General features: G+C 36.8%; 1 protein-coding gene across 1 annotated transcript in view; it reads left to right on the plus strand.

The window, feature by feature from the left end:
- Positions 1-20,241, plus strand: part of GPR180 (G protein-coupled receptor 180) — a 21,722-nt gene extending 1,481 nt beyond the window's left edge. The window contains exons 2-9 of the mRNA XM_009891905.1: positions 132-315; positions 3,558-3,752; positions 7,218-7,398; positions 7,604-7,653; positions 11,184-11,341; positions 17,626-17,817; positions 18,170-18,247; positions 19,996-20,241. Of these exons, the coding sequence (XP_009890207.1) occupies positions 132-315; positions 3,558-3,752; positions 7,218-7,398; positions 7,604-7,653; positions 11,184-11,341; positions 17,626-17,817; positions 18,170-18,247; positions 19,996-20,154 (1,197 nt within the window). The 3' untranslated portion in view covers positions 20,155-20,241. The remainder of the gene's footprint in view (positions 1-131; positions 316-3,557; positions 3,753-7,217; positions 7,399-7,603; positions 7,654-11,183; positions 11,342-17,625; positions 17,818-18,169; positions 18,248-19,995) is intronic.
- Positions 20,242-20,461: the final 220 nt, after the last annotated feature.

Consider the following 20,461-nt stretch of genomic DNA (forward strand, 5'->3'; position numbering starts at 1 on the left):
AAGAGTGTAAAGACCTTTATGGAAGGTAGTGGTAAAAGTTTAAGAAATAAAGTGAAGCTTTAGTACTGCTACTTATCAAAAATCTATGCCACACTAGCTTTTTGTTCATAACTGACATCAAGGCAGAGTAGTTGATTTTATTTTTTAAATATCAAGGTGACCATGCTGTTCTGTGTGTCAGAATCAAGAATGTAGCAGTAGCTGTGACAAAAGAAGCTAGACTTCACCTGTTTCAAGCACAGGAATGGCAGAAGCTGCAGAACAGTATCCAAGATCACAGCTGTACAGAGACGTTCTCTAAAGCTCAGCTGACAAGTGAGTTACTACTTTTTTTTCTTTACAAATTAAGTTATATGTGTATTTAGAACCCTGTGAGTTATCTGTGTATTTAGAATATTTATTTCAGTGAATTTGGACTTTGCATCAACTTAAGTAAAAGAAGGACTTCGGCCTTCTGTAATTAAAAATGATTACAAGGAAATGTAATTGCTTTGTTTGCATCACTTCAGAAGACTTTGAGAGCTATGATTTAGTATACTGATGGAAAATGTACAATCCTTGACAAATAATTACTTTAATGCAAACAGCCAAACTTTATGACTAGTTCTAGTCTCATGCTTTCACTTGTACACAACTCAGAGAGGATACACGTTTGGCTGAAGTCTTCATTTACTTATTCAGTACAGAGATTTTCTTTAACTCTGCTTGGAGTAAAAGTCTTCTTTTATTTTCTTTTTATCTCAAACTTTTCCATAAAAAAAGATCATGTTGAGTATGTGAAAGTATTTACAAAGAATGTCATAGCAAGACAAAACTGAAAAATTTAGAGAATGTAAAAGTTTGAGACAGTCAAATGTACAGTTTGAATTGTGACTTTTACTGCAGTGAAATGAAAAAAAAAACAAACCCAAAACTAGAGGCAAACTGATGCAGCCTGCTGCAGTTACCTCTGAACTTCTGAAGTGAATGATTGTAAGGTGGGAGTATGTAGCCCAAGTACACAGTAAAAGCATAATTTTGTATCTTAAAACCATTTTTCTGTGCTCTTTTTTTCTTTTACAACCTCATAATCATTAGCTTCCCCTCTGCCCTGCTGGTCTGTAAGGTCATCTGCAAAAATTAATCTGGGTTATGCTGCCTTACTTTATAACTTGGCTCCATTATCATTTAATGTTCTTTCACCCTTTAATTTTGTAATTTGGTATTCATCACTGAATCTCCCGTTCAAAAGTTTTTAATATTTGAGCTGATAATTATACCAGTACAAAATATACAGGTTAACTTGTTGTCTTGTTTATGGAGGAACACTTCTCATTTGTCAAGAGACTCTTGTTCTCCAATTCCACAGAAATGACATTTTTCAAACACAAGAAAACAAAAATATAAAATATTTTCATGATAGCACAAACCTGTCACACTTTGATGTACAAAACACGTTAGAATATTTTTAGTACAGTGTCGAAGATGAGTTAATCAGGATAAAGCATAACTTGAGTATCCATCTAAATTTAAAAGAACAGGAACAGTAAAACACTGAAATATTTCATTATGTAACTGGAAGACAAACATACTGAAATAATAGGTTTTGCACCATTTATTGATCGTAATATTACAAAACCTACTTAAAGCATAAATTCTCCTTTAAGAAATTAAGTTAGTGTTAGAAACTTCATTCAAATATATCTTAAGTGAATACAGCTTCTTTTTTAAATACATTTCCTCTGTGTGGACAGAATCCCTAGAGTAACAACTTGATCTCTGAGAACATTGTCATAATGAAGTCTTAAACAGATGTCCCTTCTAGGGATGTAGTTCCCTTACACTTGATCTGAGCTGAACATGACGTGCTGCTGAAATGACTAGCAGTTGGTCCATCACTCCTGTCTGTCCCAGCAGTGTACTCACTGTTTTCTACTGTGTTTAGGAATCCTATGTCCTCAGAATGAGTTGGATCTGTTTGCTGATCTTGGGCAAAATCAATTACATCTCTATTTTATCTTACTTCATTTCCTGTGAGCTGTGCAAATAACATGGCAGAACTCAGTTGAGAGTCGAGGTAGAAAGTAAAGCTGCCCCTGCCAGCTGCAGTTTGCTTTTTGTTTGATTAAGCACTGGATGAAATCCTAGATCTGTGTTTTTAAAAAATCCTGGTATTTTTGAAGGGAGCTGTCTCACTTTGTGTATTTGATTGATAACATATCTTCCGTTCTAGGGTGGAATACATGCTTGCCATAGCTACACAAAACAAATTGCCTGTGTTGGAACACTTTTGTGTTCTGGTTAATGTGTTGTCGTAATTTGTACTTCATGACAATTGCTGCAAAGAAACACATAATATGTTTTTTGCATGGATCCTAATGTTGATCAGCTCATGCCTTCAAAGAACAGATAAAATAACTTATTGAGGTAGAAAGTAGAAACAAGTTTATTAAAATTATATCAATCTTTTTCACAGGTAGGCTTCAAGTTAGAAATCAGTTCTAAATTTTGTGTACAAAATTTATATAATGAGTTTGCTAAGGATTGTTTTGTATGTATGTTTGCAGCTTTTTCATTTAGAAAGGCCTTTGCATAAAAAAAAAACCAAAATGTTTTGTAGATTATTTTTTTTAATGAAATTTTTCTCTTTTCTCATCCTTAACCATTGTCGTCTTGAACTATTAAGGTATATTAATCTACAGTCCAGTCATTATATTGTTATTTCTTCTCCAGAGATGGCTTTTGTTTATGGTTGAGCTGATTAGCGCTCGAGTTCAGTAATCAGTGTAACCGTATTTAGAATTCTCGCAGTTTCACCGAACATACAGAGCCACAGCAAATTTTTATTTTGGGGAGATTGTGCTTGGTTAACCAATGCTTTTAGGAAAAACAGTGGTAAGATCAGTGAGCAGATGAAAAATCAGTCTCTTACGTAGTTGGTTTTAAATGTAATCTGATTTGAAATATGCAATTTTATTGGACAATGGTCTAAGCCAGTAGCTGTCAATTGAAATTCAGTTTATTATGGTTTGGGCAAGATGCTGTAATAATATGCTAAGTTGTACCTTTAAAGCATGTTGTTTACTGAGCTTACGTGTGGCTGTTACTGTTTGGTGCTCTAAATATCTTTGAAAACAGAGTGGGATAAATTTCACAAAGGTATTTTTCATACTGCAGAAGTATCTGTTGGCTAATATAGCTAGAATATAGAATAGCTAGTCCTATCAGTACTGTACTAGAGGATGGAAATGTGCTAAGCATGCGAGACATGGTTTTCAGTTACTGGCTTCTGGCAGAAGGGAGCCCTCACAGCAAACCCAGAAGCTGAGAGATAGAATGCACTACATATCCTCACCAACCCTTGCCTGCACCTATTTGAAACAAAAGATGAAGTTGGAAGTCTGGTCTGTGGTGTTATGGCTAGCTTTCAAATCAAAGACTGCTTTGTACTGTATGTAGTTTATAACCTGTATATGATGTTGTAGATTTAAATTTTATCTTAATTCAAAGATGAGTTATCTAAAAACAAACTAATCAAGTACTTACTTGGTTTTTTGCTTGTCTGTTTTCTTCCAAAGTGACTGTGAACCACACAGAGCAAAATCTGACAGTCTCACAGGTTCCTTATCCGGAAACATGGTATGTGTTTTATGTAGACAAGTTTACCTGCGAGGAGAATTATTCTGAATCCGAGGATATTCAGTTTGAAATGGTCTTACTAAACCCAGATGCAGAAGGGAATCCATTAGATCACTTTAGCGCAGGGGAATCTGGTAAGATTTTTTTTCTTAAAATTAGATTTGTAAGTTAAGGATCTGATCACCCAAACAAACCAGTATTTGCTTTGCTTGGAAAAGTTCGGGGAATAGATAGCAGAGTTTCTTATATTTTGTATTCTACTTTTTCATGGAGGGTAAACTTTAATTCATTTTCTGGCATTACAGAAAAATCCTTCCCTTTCTTTAGACTGACTTTCCAAAACTTGCCTAACTGGAAGTATAGATGCACAAGTAAAGTTAGTGTTAACATCTTTGCTGATAGGCATTTTTCCCACGTTGAAATTGTAAGCTTCCACTTGAATGTGACTTTAATCCCTGATTTTAATGAATTTATGCAGTTCCGTAGCTGTGAAAATTTTGATTCTGTGCAACACAAGTACATGCATGATAAAACATGTTGCCTGTACAATTTCAGTTTAATGTTAAGGTCTTTCTAAGTATCTTAGTCACAGGCCACAGATTAGATACTTGTCAGTCCTGATTTTATTTTATTAAAGTAACGCAATTTTAAATCTTTAGACGTGCAAAGAAAAACTTCTAGAAGTGATTCAAGACAGCAGCTAAAGAAATGCCTATATAAAATTGTATGCTTTGGACAATCTAAACCAATGTAATGTGTGCTTCATTACAGTGTTGAGCTTCACTGCTCTGTGAGGCCTCATCAATATGTCACTAACCTATGCCTGTTGTAAGGAAAGAGCCCAATAGGCTTAATCTGCCTTCATATACAGATTTAACCTACATTCCCTGAATGAGCCTAATAGCTATGCTCAGAATAATATGCCCTGATGTCATTCTTGCTCTCAAGGAGTTATAAAGGGAACAAGGGCAGCTCCCTTTTTGAAGGGAAGGAAATATTCACTGAAACATGTAGCAGAATGTGTAAGAAAGTAGCACTGTTAATCATCTGTTTTTCATGGCTTATAAATTGACTTACCTGTCTGTTTAACTTCTTAGCCGTGCTTCTTAGTCTACAAACTTAGTTGGCAGTTTTTATTTGGTGAATTTTGTATCCAGAAGTGAATTCTAGGTTAATTTACTTACTCTCAAAAAGCAGTAGTAGTATTCTTTTGCTAAATCAAGGGGCAAAGCAACTATAAGACACCATGTGGCCCTTGAAAGTGGTGTACAGACCTCCTAGAGAGGCATCTCAGCTCTATATTAGTTTTGTAGGAAGACTTTGAGCACTTGGAAGCAGAACTCTGAACAGCTTGCCTGCTGAGTAAGGAGGTGTGTAAATCTGTTAGATTTAGATCTAACAGCATAAGCTGTGTGTGCCACGTCTTCCGCAGTTGCACAGGAGCACCTCTGGTTATTCAGAATTAAAACCTGTATCACTGCCATGAATCATGAAGTTACATGCCTGTGTCTACTTTGAAAGAACTGAGGATGATTTCATATCTTGCTCTCTTTTTTTTTTTTTAATTTAAAGTATCTTTGGGGAATAATGTTTGTAATTTTTCGGTAGAGCCATGCAGCTTAGAACATCAGGGTATCAGAGAGAAGATCCAGCTTCATTCCTTGGCTCTTTCATTGAGGCGACTAAAAACTACATAGTTACACATGGTTCTGGTTAGGTCATCCTTCATTTTAGTTACTAAAGTTGTGGCCTGACATAGGAGATCTCAAAATTAAATGGACTATAAGGAGAGTATAGGAAAGAACTCGGTATAGGAAAGAACTTCAAACTGTAACCTTGTGATTAAGATGTTTGCCTTGAGAGGAGGCCTGGCTTCTGATCCCTGCCAAGTAATCTCTTATCATTTTCTATGGTAGGGGTTTTTTAGTTAAGACATGGTACCACTGGAATCTAGGTTTTCCAGGGGTATCTGACCAGGTAGACAGCATTTTGAAGATCTTTCAAGTTAGGTATTTCAAATTAAGGTGCATATGTTTTATTTTCTCTGTCAACTCTAGGTTACGTGAAAGTTAAAAAAGAAAAATTAAGTTACGGGAAACTTAAAAATGACAAGTTGAAAGTTACCCTGGGTTTTGTAGTTATATTTCAGTGCAACTTTCTCTTCAGTCCTTTTGGTCTCAAGCCAATCATCCACAATCTGTCTTTGGAAGAAACTTTCTATCCTAAATGTTTAGTGTTTATTAAAAGCTAGTTCATTTTCCTAATGCGAGTTTTCCATGTGTACCCATTCATCATGGTAAGAAATAACTTACCTACAGAATCCTTGCCAACTAAAGTGGATGTCTTTTGAAGTAGAAAGATAAAGAGTGAAAGAAAGAATGAGAGATTTGATCTAAAATGCATTTTTTGTCATTCATAAATCAGGGTTTTGTATAGGTATACAAGGGAAGCAGAGGGGCCCTGAAACTTTTGTTTTATGAGCCTTTATTACCTTATGCTCCTTGTCTCACATTTCATTGTATATATGTCCGAAACGATTAATTTTAGCCATAGAAGTTATAGTACAAGCAACTATTCAAAACTCATCCAGTTCTAACGTTTTTCAACTTAGATATTGAAATGTGTATAATTGCTCTGTTTTTAATCTCTGGGTGGAGCTCGTTGGAAGTTTTTAACAGAGTTGTTTTCCTGCTGGAAGAAAGACATTGTTCAGAATATGATTCTGTGGGCACCACTTTGTTTCAAGGAAGGTTGGAAAAGGAAAACATAAGTTTTCTGTGAGAAACATCTGTTTACCCATTTTTGCTTATACCTTACTGGCTTTGACCCTTTGGGTGCTCATATGATGGGTTCCAAAGTTTCCAGACAATAGAGAACATTTCCAGGATCCAGGTCTTTAGGGAAGCATTTTACCAGACTAGTGCCAGACTGAAAGTTAGAGGACTTCGTGTTTGTAAATAATATCAAAAACTTTGGGCATTTTTTCAGATTGGTGCAAAAAAAATCCACTCTATGAACTTATTATTGTTTTCTGTGCTATTTTTCTTTATCTAAAAGTTTTCTGTCTTGGTCAACTGTGCTTCTTGGACTAACTCCTTTATGTGGGGGAACAGTGACACCCAGTGGTGAAATAGTTTCAACAGGACCTATTTCTGGGTCTCTGTCATCTCAGATTGTGCCTTTAAAAACGGAAGAAAAAAAAAAAAGCTAAAAATGAGTCCTTTAATGAATATGTTTCTGATTGATCAAATGGGCTACAATTATTTTTTGCTTATCAAGAAACTGTATGCCACTTCATACTATTTCAGTAATTGCTACAAAGCTTTTTGTATTTGAACAGAATCTCTCCTACACTCAGAAAAAGTATTGTTGAATAAAAAAATACTTTGTAATAACCAGCTGTATGAAAAAAACTCTGACTTTCTTGGATAAAATAGGCTAAGATTTACTCATTGCATCTGTACTATCACTTTTGGGTGACAGTTACTAAGTATTTCCCAGTCACTACATAAAAAATATATTTTGTTTTAGTTGTTTACTGCTAGTAGCAATGTTTCTTTATAAAAACTAAGCTGTATTTTTGGTTTTTTTTTTCACAGGATTACATGAGTTCTTTTTCCTGCTTGTCCTAGCATACTTTGTAACTGCTTGCATATATGCACAGTCCCTATGGCAAACAATTAAGAAGCGTGGACCTATGCATACTGTATTAAAGGTGTTGACAATTGCATTACTGTTGCAGGCTGGTTCAGCTTTTGCCAACTACCTGCATTTCTCAAGGTATCTTTGCTTATTTTTGCTTTCAGTCTTAAGACTTGAAGAACGTTGTGTTGTAAAGATCAGTACGTGATATTTCCTGGTGTGATTGTGACGATACATAGGACTGACTTTTTGAACTACATCATTGCCTAAATGTACTTTTAAGAGAGAAGACACATTTAAGACTCAATTACTTATAAGTATCATCTTTTTATTCCTTTATCAGTTATTCTAAAGATGGAATAGGAGCACCTTTTATGGGAAGTCTGGCAGAATGTGAGTATGCTTGTCTAATGTTTCTTACATATTCCTACGCATTAATCTGTATAATGCATTAGCGAATGCTCTTGTTGGGACTGTATTATGATCTTGGACCATGTAATTGGATTTTTTTTTAATATAAAATACTAAAAGTCGCTCTTCTGAAAAACAGGTTTTATTCTGGATGTTTACAATAACTGTATTTGAAGTTATACAATTGTGATATTGTTTAGGATTTTTTAAAGGATTTTCTTGTCTGAAGATTACTTCCTACAAACTCTTAAATACATGTCTGTCACATGAGTAAATGTTTCAATACATTGAAGAGTTTTGCAGAGTTTGTATGATTTGGAGGAGCAAAGCTTTTTTAGGAAACTTAATCTCATTTTATGGAGTGCATCATTTCACTAGCAATTTAACATTGGTTATAATGAAACAGTTAAGTGTTTTACAGCATAAGTGATACGATTAGAGAGATGCAAAAAATGCTTATGTAAAGAATTTATGTTAACAAAGCATTTTTCTCCATTCTGAATAGATATTCTGAGTTCTCACTGGAACTGAATTCCTAGACCATCCTTTCCCAAAATGCGATAATTTATTCCAGCTGGGTTCTTCAGGGTTAAACATTGTTGTTGGGTTTTTTTCTGTAGTTTACATTTGAAGCATTGGGGGGTTCTTTCTAAGCAAATATATTGCCTTTTCATTGGCTTAAAGCACCTCAAGAAAGTAGTACTATGGCAGTGAGATATCATTGGAGAGTAACAGCCTATATAGAAAAATATTTCCCTTCCCAGTTTTTAGAAGCTTGCAGTTGGAATTAGCAGCCTCTTGATGGCACTTGGCACCACAGTAATTGCCTCTTTCTTGTTTTAACCATTTGAGTTAGCAGCTTCTTGCAGCCTCTCCAGCCACTGTATTATTAAACTTTCCCTCTCGTCTCCTGAAGTGAAATTAAATAAGGAATATGGAGATAGTCATAACTCCTACCCAGCCAGAACTTCAGAGAGAGTAGCTGCATATTAGATTTTCTGTGTATGTATTGTAGTGAAGAGCCCACTCTTATTTGCTTGAAGCAATGGTTATAAGAATAAAATAATATTTTTGAGTCAATAACTGAATTTAAGAATTTTTTTCCTTTCCTACTGTTTTTAAGGTTTGTCGTTCCCAAAACAGTAAAAGAGCACAAATAATAGAAAACTGGAAAGCTTCAGTGTCAATTACAATTCTGAACAACCACTGATAGCAAGTAATATAGTTTGAAGATGGAAGGTGCTACCATTTTACCTATATCAGAACATAAATCTGAGTTAAAAATAAATGGTAAAATTTCTTTTGACTGGAGTGGGGCCAGAATTTCTTTCTAGAAACCTGTTCAGATACTATCCCAAGGAATTATTCTTTTCCTATCGTCATTTAGTCTTTACTGTGTATAAAGACCTGACTCTCAATATAGTTTATCGCCTAAGTTAACCACATAAATCACACAAATAATGCTGGCACTCAAAAGCATCACAAATAATGATCTTTTAACTTTTGGTAAGATTGAAATTTGACAAGTCAAAGAATATTACTATGCCTGTTGAACAGCCAAAAAGCTGATTTGTGATGAAATCAGCCAAATATGGTATCAGCTCAGTAGCATGTGACTTTACACTGACCCTGGATGTTGTGGGATTATTGTAATGTTAGAAATTTCTCTCAACCTTCTTACTTTTTGGGAAGGTATATGAGATGTCAAAGATTAAAGCCGATACTGAATTGTTGTCTTAGGCCATTTTGTCTGGGAACCCAGTTGAATTGTTCCCACACTGAAGCAGAGCAATATCTATATCGGAGATGTAATTGAGAGATGATGTCTAGCTATAACTTATAGTGTGGGTTATCTTAAGGAGTGATGGAAAATAAAATGCTCTCTAGAACATCAGTCATTTCTCTAGCTTGGATTTGTGGTGCTGGTTTGGCATGCCTTGGGTTCATGTAACAATTTTTTCTAGCAAGTGCTATGTCTCCATAACTAGCATTGTAAAATAATGTCAAGATCATTTTGCCCAAAATAAATAAGTACCAGTTCATTTTATTAAAGAACAAGCAGTTTTGTATTTACTAAAAGCTCTTAACATTTCTTAAACAGCAAAGGTATCTGAATATACTAAGAAGCATTTAAGCATATAAACTGCAAGAATACCAAATACATCCCAGGAATAACATTTTGAAGTCTGTTTTATATACATATTTTGCTAATATTATTGAGTGTCAGGTAAGTATTGTAGCTGGTCTTCATTTGACACACTTCCCTTGTGTGCATATTAATCTCTGTACAGTGACAACATTTTCTGTGCCAATATTTTTAGTAAATGTGGATCAACATTTCTCTTTTATAATACAGTCTAGTTGTATCAAAATAGAAGTTTGCTTTTGTGACATAGAAGTACTTTTCTTGTATCTGATAGTGTAAGTGAAAATTACACTTACGTAACAAATTTAATTGAACTAAAATATTAATCAAGTGAAAAAGAGAGCATTATTGTGTGTAGTGCCTGATCTCCAGTTTCTGAACCGAATTTGCAATTTACATAATAAAAGAATCAGTTTTTCTTGTACATTTCTGCTACGCCAGTAAAATGAGCTAGTTTACTCTCAAGTCTGAACACCAACTTAAAAATTGCTTTATAAATTTCAGTCAGAAACTTATGTCTAAAGCTAACAATCACCCAGAAAGAAATCTTCAGCTCTTTCTACAATCAGTAGTACTTCAATGAGGCTAACAAGTAAAGGCTGTAATATATTCTAGCTTAAAGTTTTCTTTATTTAGATACAGCTTCAAACACAGGTTTGAGACGCTGATTAAAAATGTAACTTTATGGAGTATGTGTTAATTGTTCCCAAACAGAAAAAAATAGACATAGCCAAATGAGGCAAAGGTAGTTTTGCATTTAATAAAATGAAATACAAGCAAGCTGTTGCTCCAAATGAAGCTTGTGTTAGGGTTATTAATTATACTTTCCCCTTTAAGTATCTGAGAGTGGAATTTGTCCTAAATATTTGTGCTTTCTGTTGCAAGCTACTGCATCCTTAAGACAAAACGCAATTAAATTAAAGTACAATGCAACTACCTGATTTTTGAACAAAAGTTTTTCATAGCAAAGAAAGGAATTCATTTCATCGTGTTTCATATTTGAAGTCTGATTAACATACATATGATTTTAGTACTTTAGCATTCGTAAGTCTATGCAGATGGACTCCTGAGCCCAGACTTCTTTGACACAAGAGTGGGATTTGGAAGGATGTGGTGCTGTGCCTGTGTTGTTGCAGAACTGCAGCATAACTAGAGGAAAGCTGATAGTGATCTGTTTGGTCACTGGAAACTAGCCAAAACAGCAAAGCAACTGCAGCAAGGCAAACTATCATGAAAATTGTGACTAATGGTGATACAGAGGTGTAAATGTCCATCCTTCATTTGTGGGTATATAGAACATTTCTCTTTGCTTTAGAAAAAACTATTTTTGTTGTGACTCTATTTCTTTTTCTTCTGTTTTCAATAGTGTGTGACATAGTCTCACAGATACAAATGCTGTATTTATTGTTGAGTCTGTGTATGGGCTGGACGATAGGCAGAATGAAGAAATCTCAAGGCAGACCTCTTCAGTGGGATTCCACTCCAACATCTACTGGCATTGCTGTAGTAGTTGTTGTTACACAGGTTTGTATTTTATATTCATTCTTATACTGAAATATACAGCTGCTATTAAGTATGACAGAACTGTGAACCAACTAATTTCAATATTTTATGAGGGAGGGAGTATCAAGACTGGAAAAAAAAAAAAAACCAAAACCCGCAGCATAATGTGCACCCAGTATGTCTAATAGGTAACAACACCTTCTCTTTACTTCAACAATTTAAGGTGTAGCTCCACAGTATGTTTTTGTTCAGCAGTAAAACCACTTAAGAAGTTCCCACAGTTTTCCAAACTCATGGTTGGGCCAATTGTTTGTAGCATTATACTGTAAACCAGATGAGTGGAATGATCTAGACTGAAAAAAAAAAAAAAAGGTGGGGGGGGAGTGACTTCAGCACAGTCATTTTACTGATCTAATTTACAATGTGGACCTATAAATAGTTGTAATCAGTACAACTGAGGGGTTGTGAACTACATTGTGGGGGCTGACAACACACAGCATGCGGGGAAAGATGAAGAAAAACTACTGTGAGAAATTCTTTGTCATCCAAAAAATTGAAATCCTTGGTGTCCTCCTTTTAGAACCACTCAAATAGGATGTCTTATGGTCTTTTCAATCAATATAAGGAAATTCTGGAAAGGTTCATGTGCAGGATTGGTCTTGCAAATATACAAATAGTCTGACACGTAGTTTCATTCAAATATTTTCCATTAGTATAAATTAGAAAGTCAAGTAAACCTGTAACTTAAAAGTAAACTGTAATGGAGATCATCCAACCCCAGTGGTGCCTTTTGTAAACAAATTTTTTAAAATCACAACATAAAGACAAAAGAATCTGAACGTCATTGAGAAAGAGAAGAGCAGGGAGAAACTGGAGACAGTAATGAGAAAGAGATTATAGTGAAAATTTTGTGTCATTTGAGTAGTATCTGTAATTAGTGTTGCTTCCAAACTAAGTAAGTGGACTGCTAAAACATTAAGAGTAGCTGGGAGCTGACATTTCTTGCTAATTAAGAATATAAACCAAAGGCTATTAAGGTCAATGGGACTGTTGAAACTTAAGGACAGGTTCATTCCACCTTACTTTGACGCCCATCTAGGACCAGAATTTTTACATGCTGGTAGTAAAGAAGACTTCTAAAGTATTTAATTTTATTCATGCTTCTCTACTTGCACATACATTTGGGTGTGTTAGTGCTCTGTCACTTGAGACTGGAAAGTTTGTTGTTGTTTCCTTTTAACTACACATAGAAAGGACACGCAGTATCATCAGCTTCATCTTTTTTCATTTGTTACTTGTGGTAAAAATTAGGGCAGGTATCATACATAGATGCTGCTTTCCCCAGTACTGGTCCATTACACATTTGTGTTGGCTCTTTGAGCACCTCTGGAGCATTGGTACAGTTGGCATCTTACTTGTCGCAACAAAGGCACAGTTGTACCACATCTCTCCTCCTGGTACCGTTGCAAATGTCAGGTTTGGCAAGAGTCTTGTAGGAACAGAATATGGATATCAGAGTCTGTTATTGCCTGGGTGGTTTTGCATCCCTGTCTCAGGGTCTACTGTCTGCAGCGAATGTTCCCTGACACCAAGTGTCCTTGCCCCTTCTGGAGAGGATGTTTTCCATCTCATGGTTGAGTACATACAAAATACACCTTCTGCCAGATTTCTTCTCATTAATACAGACTGTGGCTCCCCAGCTCGGGGGAGCAGGATCCAGACTGCATCATCTCTATCAAAGGTTCTTAATTCTCTGGATTAGTCTGTTGTTCACTGGTCTGTCTAGATTGATGTGGGTGTTGGACCTACAGTAATAGGGCAGTCAATGAGCATTTTTAATGATTAAAAACCTAGAGTAACCTCCTTTCTGTCCTGTTCTTTCCCAGAGATTCTTATGGGAGAGCCAACTTCCTCCCATGGCAGAGGTTGGACAGGCTTACATGGATAATCAGAGATGTTCTGAGGACTTGCTGTGAAGGGTGCTGGAAATCACATGCATTGCCCTAACGCAGCAGCTAAAGATTGAACCATGTTAGTTTTATTGACGTTCTACACTACCTGTCCTCGTCTCATCTTCAGGGAAGTCAAACAAGTGGACATCCTGGGAAAACATGTTATTCTTCAACTGAGCTACAGGTTTGACTGGCAAACTATCTAACCTTGTTTGCCTGCTACAAGTTCAGATTACTCAGCAAATTTTCAGGGTTTTTTCTCCTCTTTGTACTGATGCTATGGATTCTTTTTGTTCTTTCAGAAACACCAGCAATTTCCCAGGCTGTATTTACAGGTTACCATCAGTGTAGGGTGGACACAGCCTCGTAGTCAGCAAATCTCTTGTGGTCTTTGCGGCTGCAAAGAGGTAGCATCTCAAAGGAGGGACAAGTCTGCCATTCAGCATCTCCCTTTGCCTTAACTTGTTCTTTATTTCAGCCTCAGAACAAAAGATTCCCAGGCTGCTCTATTCATTAAAGATTCCACTCTCTGCAGCTGACACACAAACCTTGTTCAAAACTTTATTGATGTCAGGCCTTTCGCATCACATAGACCTGAGCAGTTTGAGCTTTCAGGGCTGATCAGAATGGAGGCAATGATTATAGAAAGATAGTTCATCACTTTGAACCTGACCAAAATGACATAGTCTTACTGCATTAGACATCATGCTTCACAGAGGTTCTTAGGTACACCCCAAAGGTGTGCTCAGAATGAGCTCTACCTTTGACCTTAGATCTAAACCATTTTTTACTGTACTGGCATTACATGACATCAGATATCCAAGTACTAGATATGGTTAGAAGCACTAGTTAATCCACTTTGCCTTACTGCTACTTTTAATTTCCCTTTTTCTTCCCCTTGCCTCTCAGAGATGATCTGTCCCATGAGAATCTGCCTTTACTGGAGATTGATATGTTATCTTGGCTTGCCATAAAGTCAGTGTCGGCAAAGCGCAGGGGAGGAGGGGTTCTACTATAATGGTTTCATCATGTGAAAAAAAGAGTGTCTGGTTCTTCATTGTATGGATGTGGAGGTTCAACTTGTATATCTGGAACATCAGGATGAGGTCCGTGGCAAACATTCTTGTAACATTTGAAGAGGAAGATCGGTACTGGACAGTGGTTGATGTCCACTGTGAACCAAGATAGATCAGAAGTATGTGCAGGTGAAGTCAGGCATTTTGAGCAGCGTATTATGTAAAAAAGGAGATGGTCATTCTCCTTTACTTTAGGAAGAAACAGTTGTGACTTTAATGTTGAACATAGCTACCACGAGTCGGCTCTTCAGCTACCTAGCTCATTCAGTTCTTTTGTCTACAGCCTAAGCAGAGCTGCTGTTCTCAATAACAATTAGAATTTCCCCCCAATTTCTTCTTAGAGCTCATAGTTCTGCTCACAGCCAACAGAAAACAGTGATATCCATTTCAGCAGATTGGTGTCTGGGTGTTTTTTCAGCTCGTTCCTGATATTGCAGCTAGGTGAGCTGATATGTGCCTTCTGTGGTCAAAGTAAGGAACCTCAGGGCTTATTTACCTTAATTTCTGGCACAGCCAGCCAAAAAGATCTTGACTTCAAAATCATGGTTGTCTATGAAAGCTCTCTTCCTTCACTGAGAACAGACTGCCTAATCCATTGTAACCTAGAAACACTCCACAGCATAGATTTCTCTTTTATAGGATCCTGCTTTTCTCTGGTAAGTGAGAACAGCCCCAGCTCATAGTAAGAGTAACGACACAAGTTCAACTTGTCTCAGCTTCCCGTGTGTTGCACTGATGGTTCCATTTGTGCCTCTAATGCCTCGGCCTTCTACTTATTCTGGAATAATCTAATGAAACTGAAGGAAGCTGGACTTCTCTGATCTTGCATTGCTGTCACTACATACAGTCTTTGATCAACTGATTCCTGCATTGTTTATACTCTTTAAAGGGCTAGTCCAGAGCATACCCTGCTGTCAGACACTATTTTCCCATGAGGATTTGGACTTTGTTCTCATGATTCCTTTACTCTAGATCTTTGTCATCTTCTCATGAAAGTGACTTTCCTTCATTGCTGTTACTGTTGGTGTAGGTTAAGGAAAATCCAAACCCTCATGAACTCTGTTCTTTAAATTTAAGCTATCCTTGGGGTCTACCTAAAGTTTCTTCGAAAAACAGTATCACAGTTCCCTCTTCATCAGCCTTCTCCCCAGATGCATGCTTTAGATCAGGAAGATTCTATACACAGGAGGTGGCTGGTTTTTTTATTTTCTCAGATAGTGCATGTCCAGTCCAGGGAAGTTAAATACTTGGGCTACTCCCAAGTGTAAATATCGCAAGGGCAAATGCTCTGTACAAGACTGCAGTGATTCTGTAACTGGTAGAGCCCTTGTTTGTTGCCTGAGCATGTTCTACCTGTACTGAAATAACTTCTGTGATAGGAATTCATCAATTTCATACCAAAACTAGCGCTATAGACACAACTTTACCAAACACTGTGCTGTATCTCAGGGTTTCAGGAGCCATTTAGTCTTATTTCAGTCTTACTCCTTGACAGAACTCTCAGTTAAGTAATTTGATCATTTGAAGGTGTTTGCTTGGAGTTACTCGGAAATAGTGTGTTGTGGTGGGAACTTTTGAAGCCTGTTGGTCAGATTGTTTGCTAGTAATCGGTGATGTTCAAGACATGCATGCTTCACGTCTGCCCCTCTCCCATCCTTCCATTTTCCGTCCAGGTAGTTGAGGAGCAACTGAAATGACAGCAGTCGTGCTTGCTGTGTCATGGCCTAGATAAGGGAGGGGAAAAGCATGAGAGTACTCTCTGAGGATATTCTAAGTGAAAATGATCCTGTCTCAACTGATGAGACTCAAGGACACCCAGCTTTGGAAGGCACAGGTGGATTACACTTTTTTTTTTTTTAAGTTAATGTCAGTAACCTTTTTGTCTTTATGTAGTTAGTGTAGTGAGAGAGCCTTTGAATGTGTTCAGAAAGGAATCTGACTAGTTTAGATTTCTAAATTGAGGCATACAATGTCTGCTTCTGAAGGCCTTCAGAGCTACCTCACTCATATAAATCAAATTTGCCTACCTTTCTTCAGAAAGCCTGCTTCATTAGGCACCTGAAACCTAAGTGCACAGTAGGTGGACTGGATTCCACTGTATATTAAGTTCTTAAAATGCCATTCAGCTGCTACATGATGCTGGGAGAGTCTAAACTTTACGGGTATTCTAATTTATTAACGTTAAGATTCCCAAAGTCTTAAAAAGGTATTCTTCAGCAAGACCCATTTTTTATGCAACAAGTAGGCACCTGCCTTCTACCCAACTCAGATCCAGAAACTAGGCATTTCTTAGTCTGTTTTTCCTTAGAGAATCTATCAATATTCTTTCTCCCAGTGCTCCTACAAAATTGGATTCTGCAGCAAATGAATACAGTGCTGAGAGTTAAGGAGGATTGCTATCTTTCATGTAATTATCTGTTGGCTAGAGCACTTGTCCAGATGTTGGAATGGCATTTGGAACCTGTGATGCTCCGTTTCCTAGACCCTAGGAGGTTTCTGAGCCAGTTGCTTGCAGAGTCAGGCTCGCTTGCAGTTTCTGACCTAGCTGATGTTGAATTCTTTTCTCCACAATGGCACAGCTTCAATAGAAGGGGTGGAGAGTGGCCCACCCAAGAACAGCCTATAGCCTGGCAGTTGGGGCACTCTCCAAGGAGGTGGGAGATGTGAGTTGGATATCCTTTAGGCAAAGAAGGGAATTGTGGGAGATCCAAGTTCAACCTGGGTGAATGCTTGAGCCTTTAGGCTATTGTATAAAAGGGGCAGCAGCACCACCCTCTTACTTCCCCATCTTTGAAAAGAAAAGTGAATCCTGTTAGGATTTTGAAAGAAAAGGCGTAGTCGCCTGCCTTTGAAACAAGCTTTACAGGTTGTGGATCCCAAGTGGAAGGAGACACCTCCCTGTAGCTCTGTGGAATCATTTCAGTGGGCTTCCAGCTTAGTAGGCTGACTGTTTAACTAGATGATTATTTTGGATCTTATGCTAAGGTGCCACATTCCTTCTGTCCAAATTAGAGGAAACTTTAACTTGTAAAACTTTCTAAAAGTTAAAGAACACAAGAAGTGAGACTCTGTTCCTGCCAGTTGCACTTGCAGTAGTAGGTAGTGTCAAAAAGCAGTTCAGGCTAGGGGTTTTTTTGGGTAACATGGCAGTCTCCAACCAGCAGAGTGGAGCATGGCCAGTTGTGTGGATAATGTAATCTGTGATGGGAAGATTAACTGAGGTTTAGTGTAACCTTGTTTACTCTAAATGTACTTTGCTGTTTGTGTTCTTTTCCAGAGCTTTTTATTAATTTGGGAGCAATTTGAAGATACAAATCACCACAGCTACCATTCACACCATGGTTTAGCAAGCGGATTGCTTATTGGCCTCAGAGTTTGCCTTGCTTTGTCACTGGCTGCTGGTCTTTACCAGATCATTACAGTGGAAAGAAGCACGTTGAAAAGGGAGTTCTATATCACCTTTGCCAAAGTATGGGTTACATCAAGGAAACTGATCCCTTCTGCTGTAAATATAATCGTGGCATGCAGTTGACTGAAGCACTAAACTCTTTTCCTCCATAGGGAAGTTAATGTTTAACTGTCTGATTTGATTAAATTGCACCCTGTCATCATGCTCTGAGGAGTCATTTTAATTTGACAAGGAGTATAGAGCTTTTTTAAAAAAGAAATCCCACCTTTCATTGTGTGGTTTTCGTTCTGTTGATTGAAAATTAAACAATGGGTTCATAAAATAGACAAAAATGTAAATGCAGTTCCTCTAACTGTCATCTCTTTCTTCTAAGCTGGCATGTAGTCATTTTATAACTTATATTCTCTTTTAGGCCTGCATTCTCTGGTTTTTGTGCCACCCATGTCTTGCAACCATTGCTGTAATATTCAGAGAATATCAAAGAGAAAAGGTATGTACAGGCAAGATAAAAGAGATGGAATTTGAATAGTAGTTGTTCTTCATGTTCAGTGTTTGTTAGCAAACTCATGCTCTTAGGCTGTTAATCTTATGACCCCAAAGCAACTTGAAAAGTCTTAGTCACACAGCTCTCATTGATGCTAATGTGAGTCATATTTTACAAAGGCATACAGGGTTTGAATCATCTAAGGGTAATCATCCCTTGGTTAAGGGAGGGAGAGGGGGAGATTGTTAAGTCAAAGGAAAATGCGGAGGGGGTGTTCTGTTTTATTGTTTGCTTGTTTGTTTTTTAATTAAAAACACCTTGGGGATTCTTTTAACAAAGCTAGTAGAAGATAAATCAGTGGATTTTTTTTTGTTGTTATTTGCTTTTTAGTCTTCATCCTTTAAAAACTTTATGTGGCTAAATAGGTCAGGGAACCTGTAGCTGAACTGTATTTAGATTAAAAAAAAAATCTTTCCAAATAGGTAGTTTGGTGTGTAAGCTCTAAACAGTTAAAAACAAAGGTGGACTCATGGGATTTCTTGGTTGCTTAAACATATTGGGAAGTAGAGAACTAGTGTGTGGAGCCTGCCATGTTCAGATAAAGTGCACTACTATTCTCAGGTGATTGACTACCTCATTCCAGGGAAGTTTGCTGCTTTTCTTTGTGATTATAACCATCTGTGCATTTCTACGCAAATATTTTCAGAAATTGAGCTTTTATTTGTGTAGAGGCTATGTAAGAGAAAGAAAAAGGTTCCACTAAAAATATATCGTAAATTAAATAATATGTTTGATTTTAAAAAAAAAAAAAAAAAAAAACCCAAAAAAAAAAACCAAAAAACAAACCACAACCTGGGGAGAAAAGACGACTCCTCTAGAGCTACTAATGAAGAGACTTTTTTGTTGTTGCTTGATGAAAACAACATCAGGACAGGAAGGTAATCTCTAGAGGTAGGATCAGTAAAAGAAATTTGTGCAATATTTTGAGATTTCGAGCATACTAAAGGGAGAGTACTGTTGCTCTGCTCTTGCATTTGTGCAAGTTTAACCATTGTGTGCAGCTGCAGTTCCTACATTATGATAATTTAGCTGTGTTTCCTTCTTTAAATGTAGTTCAGTACAATAAAGAAAAGCATGATCAATAAATACCATAGTTATTTAAGAAATAAATATATTTTATTTATCATGTATTTTGAAAGACTCTCTGTACATAAACATAGACTTTTGCTTTCTCAGAAACAGTAGTTACCTTTATGCATTTGAGAAATACTGCCTTACACTTCTTTTACAGATGAAGAGACTTGCACTGAAAAGAGGTCTGGCTAAGTGAGACTGATAAATCGCTATCCTCACAGCTCCATGATTGTGCTAGTGCAAAGTGTTTCCAGGCTTTTTTTTTTTTCCCCACTCTGTTTGTTGTAAGAATAGAATATCTAAACATCACCCCTGCTTGTGAAACTGCATGGGTGGTGAATTGCAAGTCTGAAATTCCCCAGAACAGAGACTGCCAGAAGGGTTCTGTGACTTGCCCAGGGCTATCTACTGATTTAAAAACACCCAGGTGTGAGAGTTTGAATCCTGGACTTGAGATTCAAGTTCAAATCTTTTGTAACAGCAGCAGTATTAAAAGGTTTAAAGTTAAACCTCAAGCACTTACACAGTATGCTTATAGAAGTTTATTGTGGGTTGGTTTTTGCTTGGTTTTTTTTTTTCACTTTTTCCTTTTCTCTTTTTTTTTTTTTTTTTGTCTCTAGATTATTACTATAGGTGTTATCCTCTGTCAGTGCATCTCCATGGTTATCCTCTACAGACTTTTTCTATCTCATAGTCTATATTGGGAAGTATCTTCGCTGTCATCAGTGACATTGCCACTAACAGTATCCTCTGGACATAAAAATCGACATCACTTCTGAGATGTTTAGGAAGAATACGTTATGTAATAAATGTGCAATAATGACTTAAATATAAAGGTATTTTTGTCACAGGTGTGTTACACATTGGTTTCACTGGAAAACTGAGTGATAATATCAGAGCACTTCAGAGGCCTTTGGTCTGACAAAGTCCCTAGATTAATATGTTAAAAAGTATTGCGGAGTGGAAAAATCCATAATTTGCATAATTTTATAAATATTATTTATGTGTAGCACGTGGTGCTGAGCTGTATCATGGAAAAGTACAATGAAGCTTTTCTCTCCACGCACCGACACAAAAAAAAGTCCT

The sequence above is a fragment of the Charadrius vociferus genome, unplaced genomic scaffold, assembly GCF_000708025.1.
Source record: "Charadrius vociferus isolate BGI_N301 unplaced genomic scaffold, ASM70802v2 scaffold110, whole genome shotgun sequence".
Lineage (NCBI taxonomy): Eukaryota > Metazoa > Chordata > Aves > Charadriiformes > Charadriidae > Charadrius > Charadrius vociferus.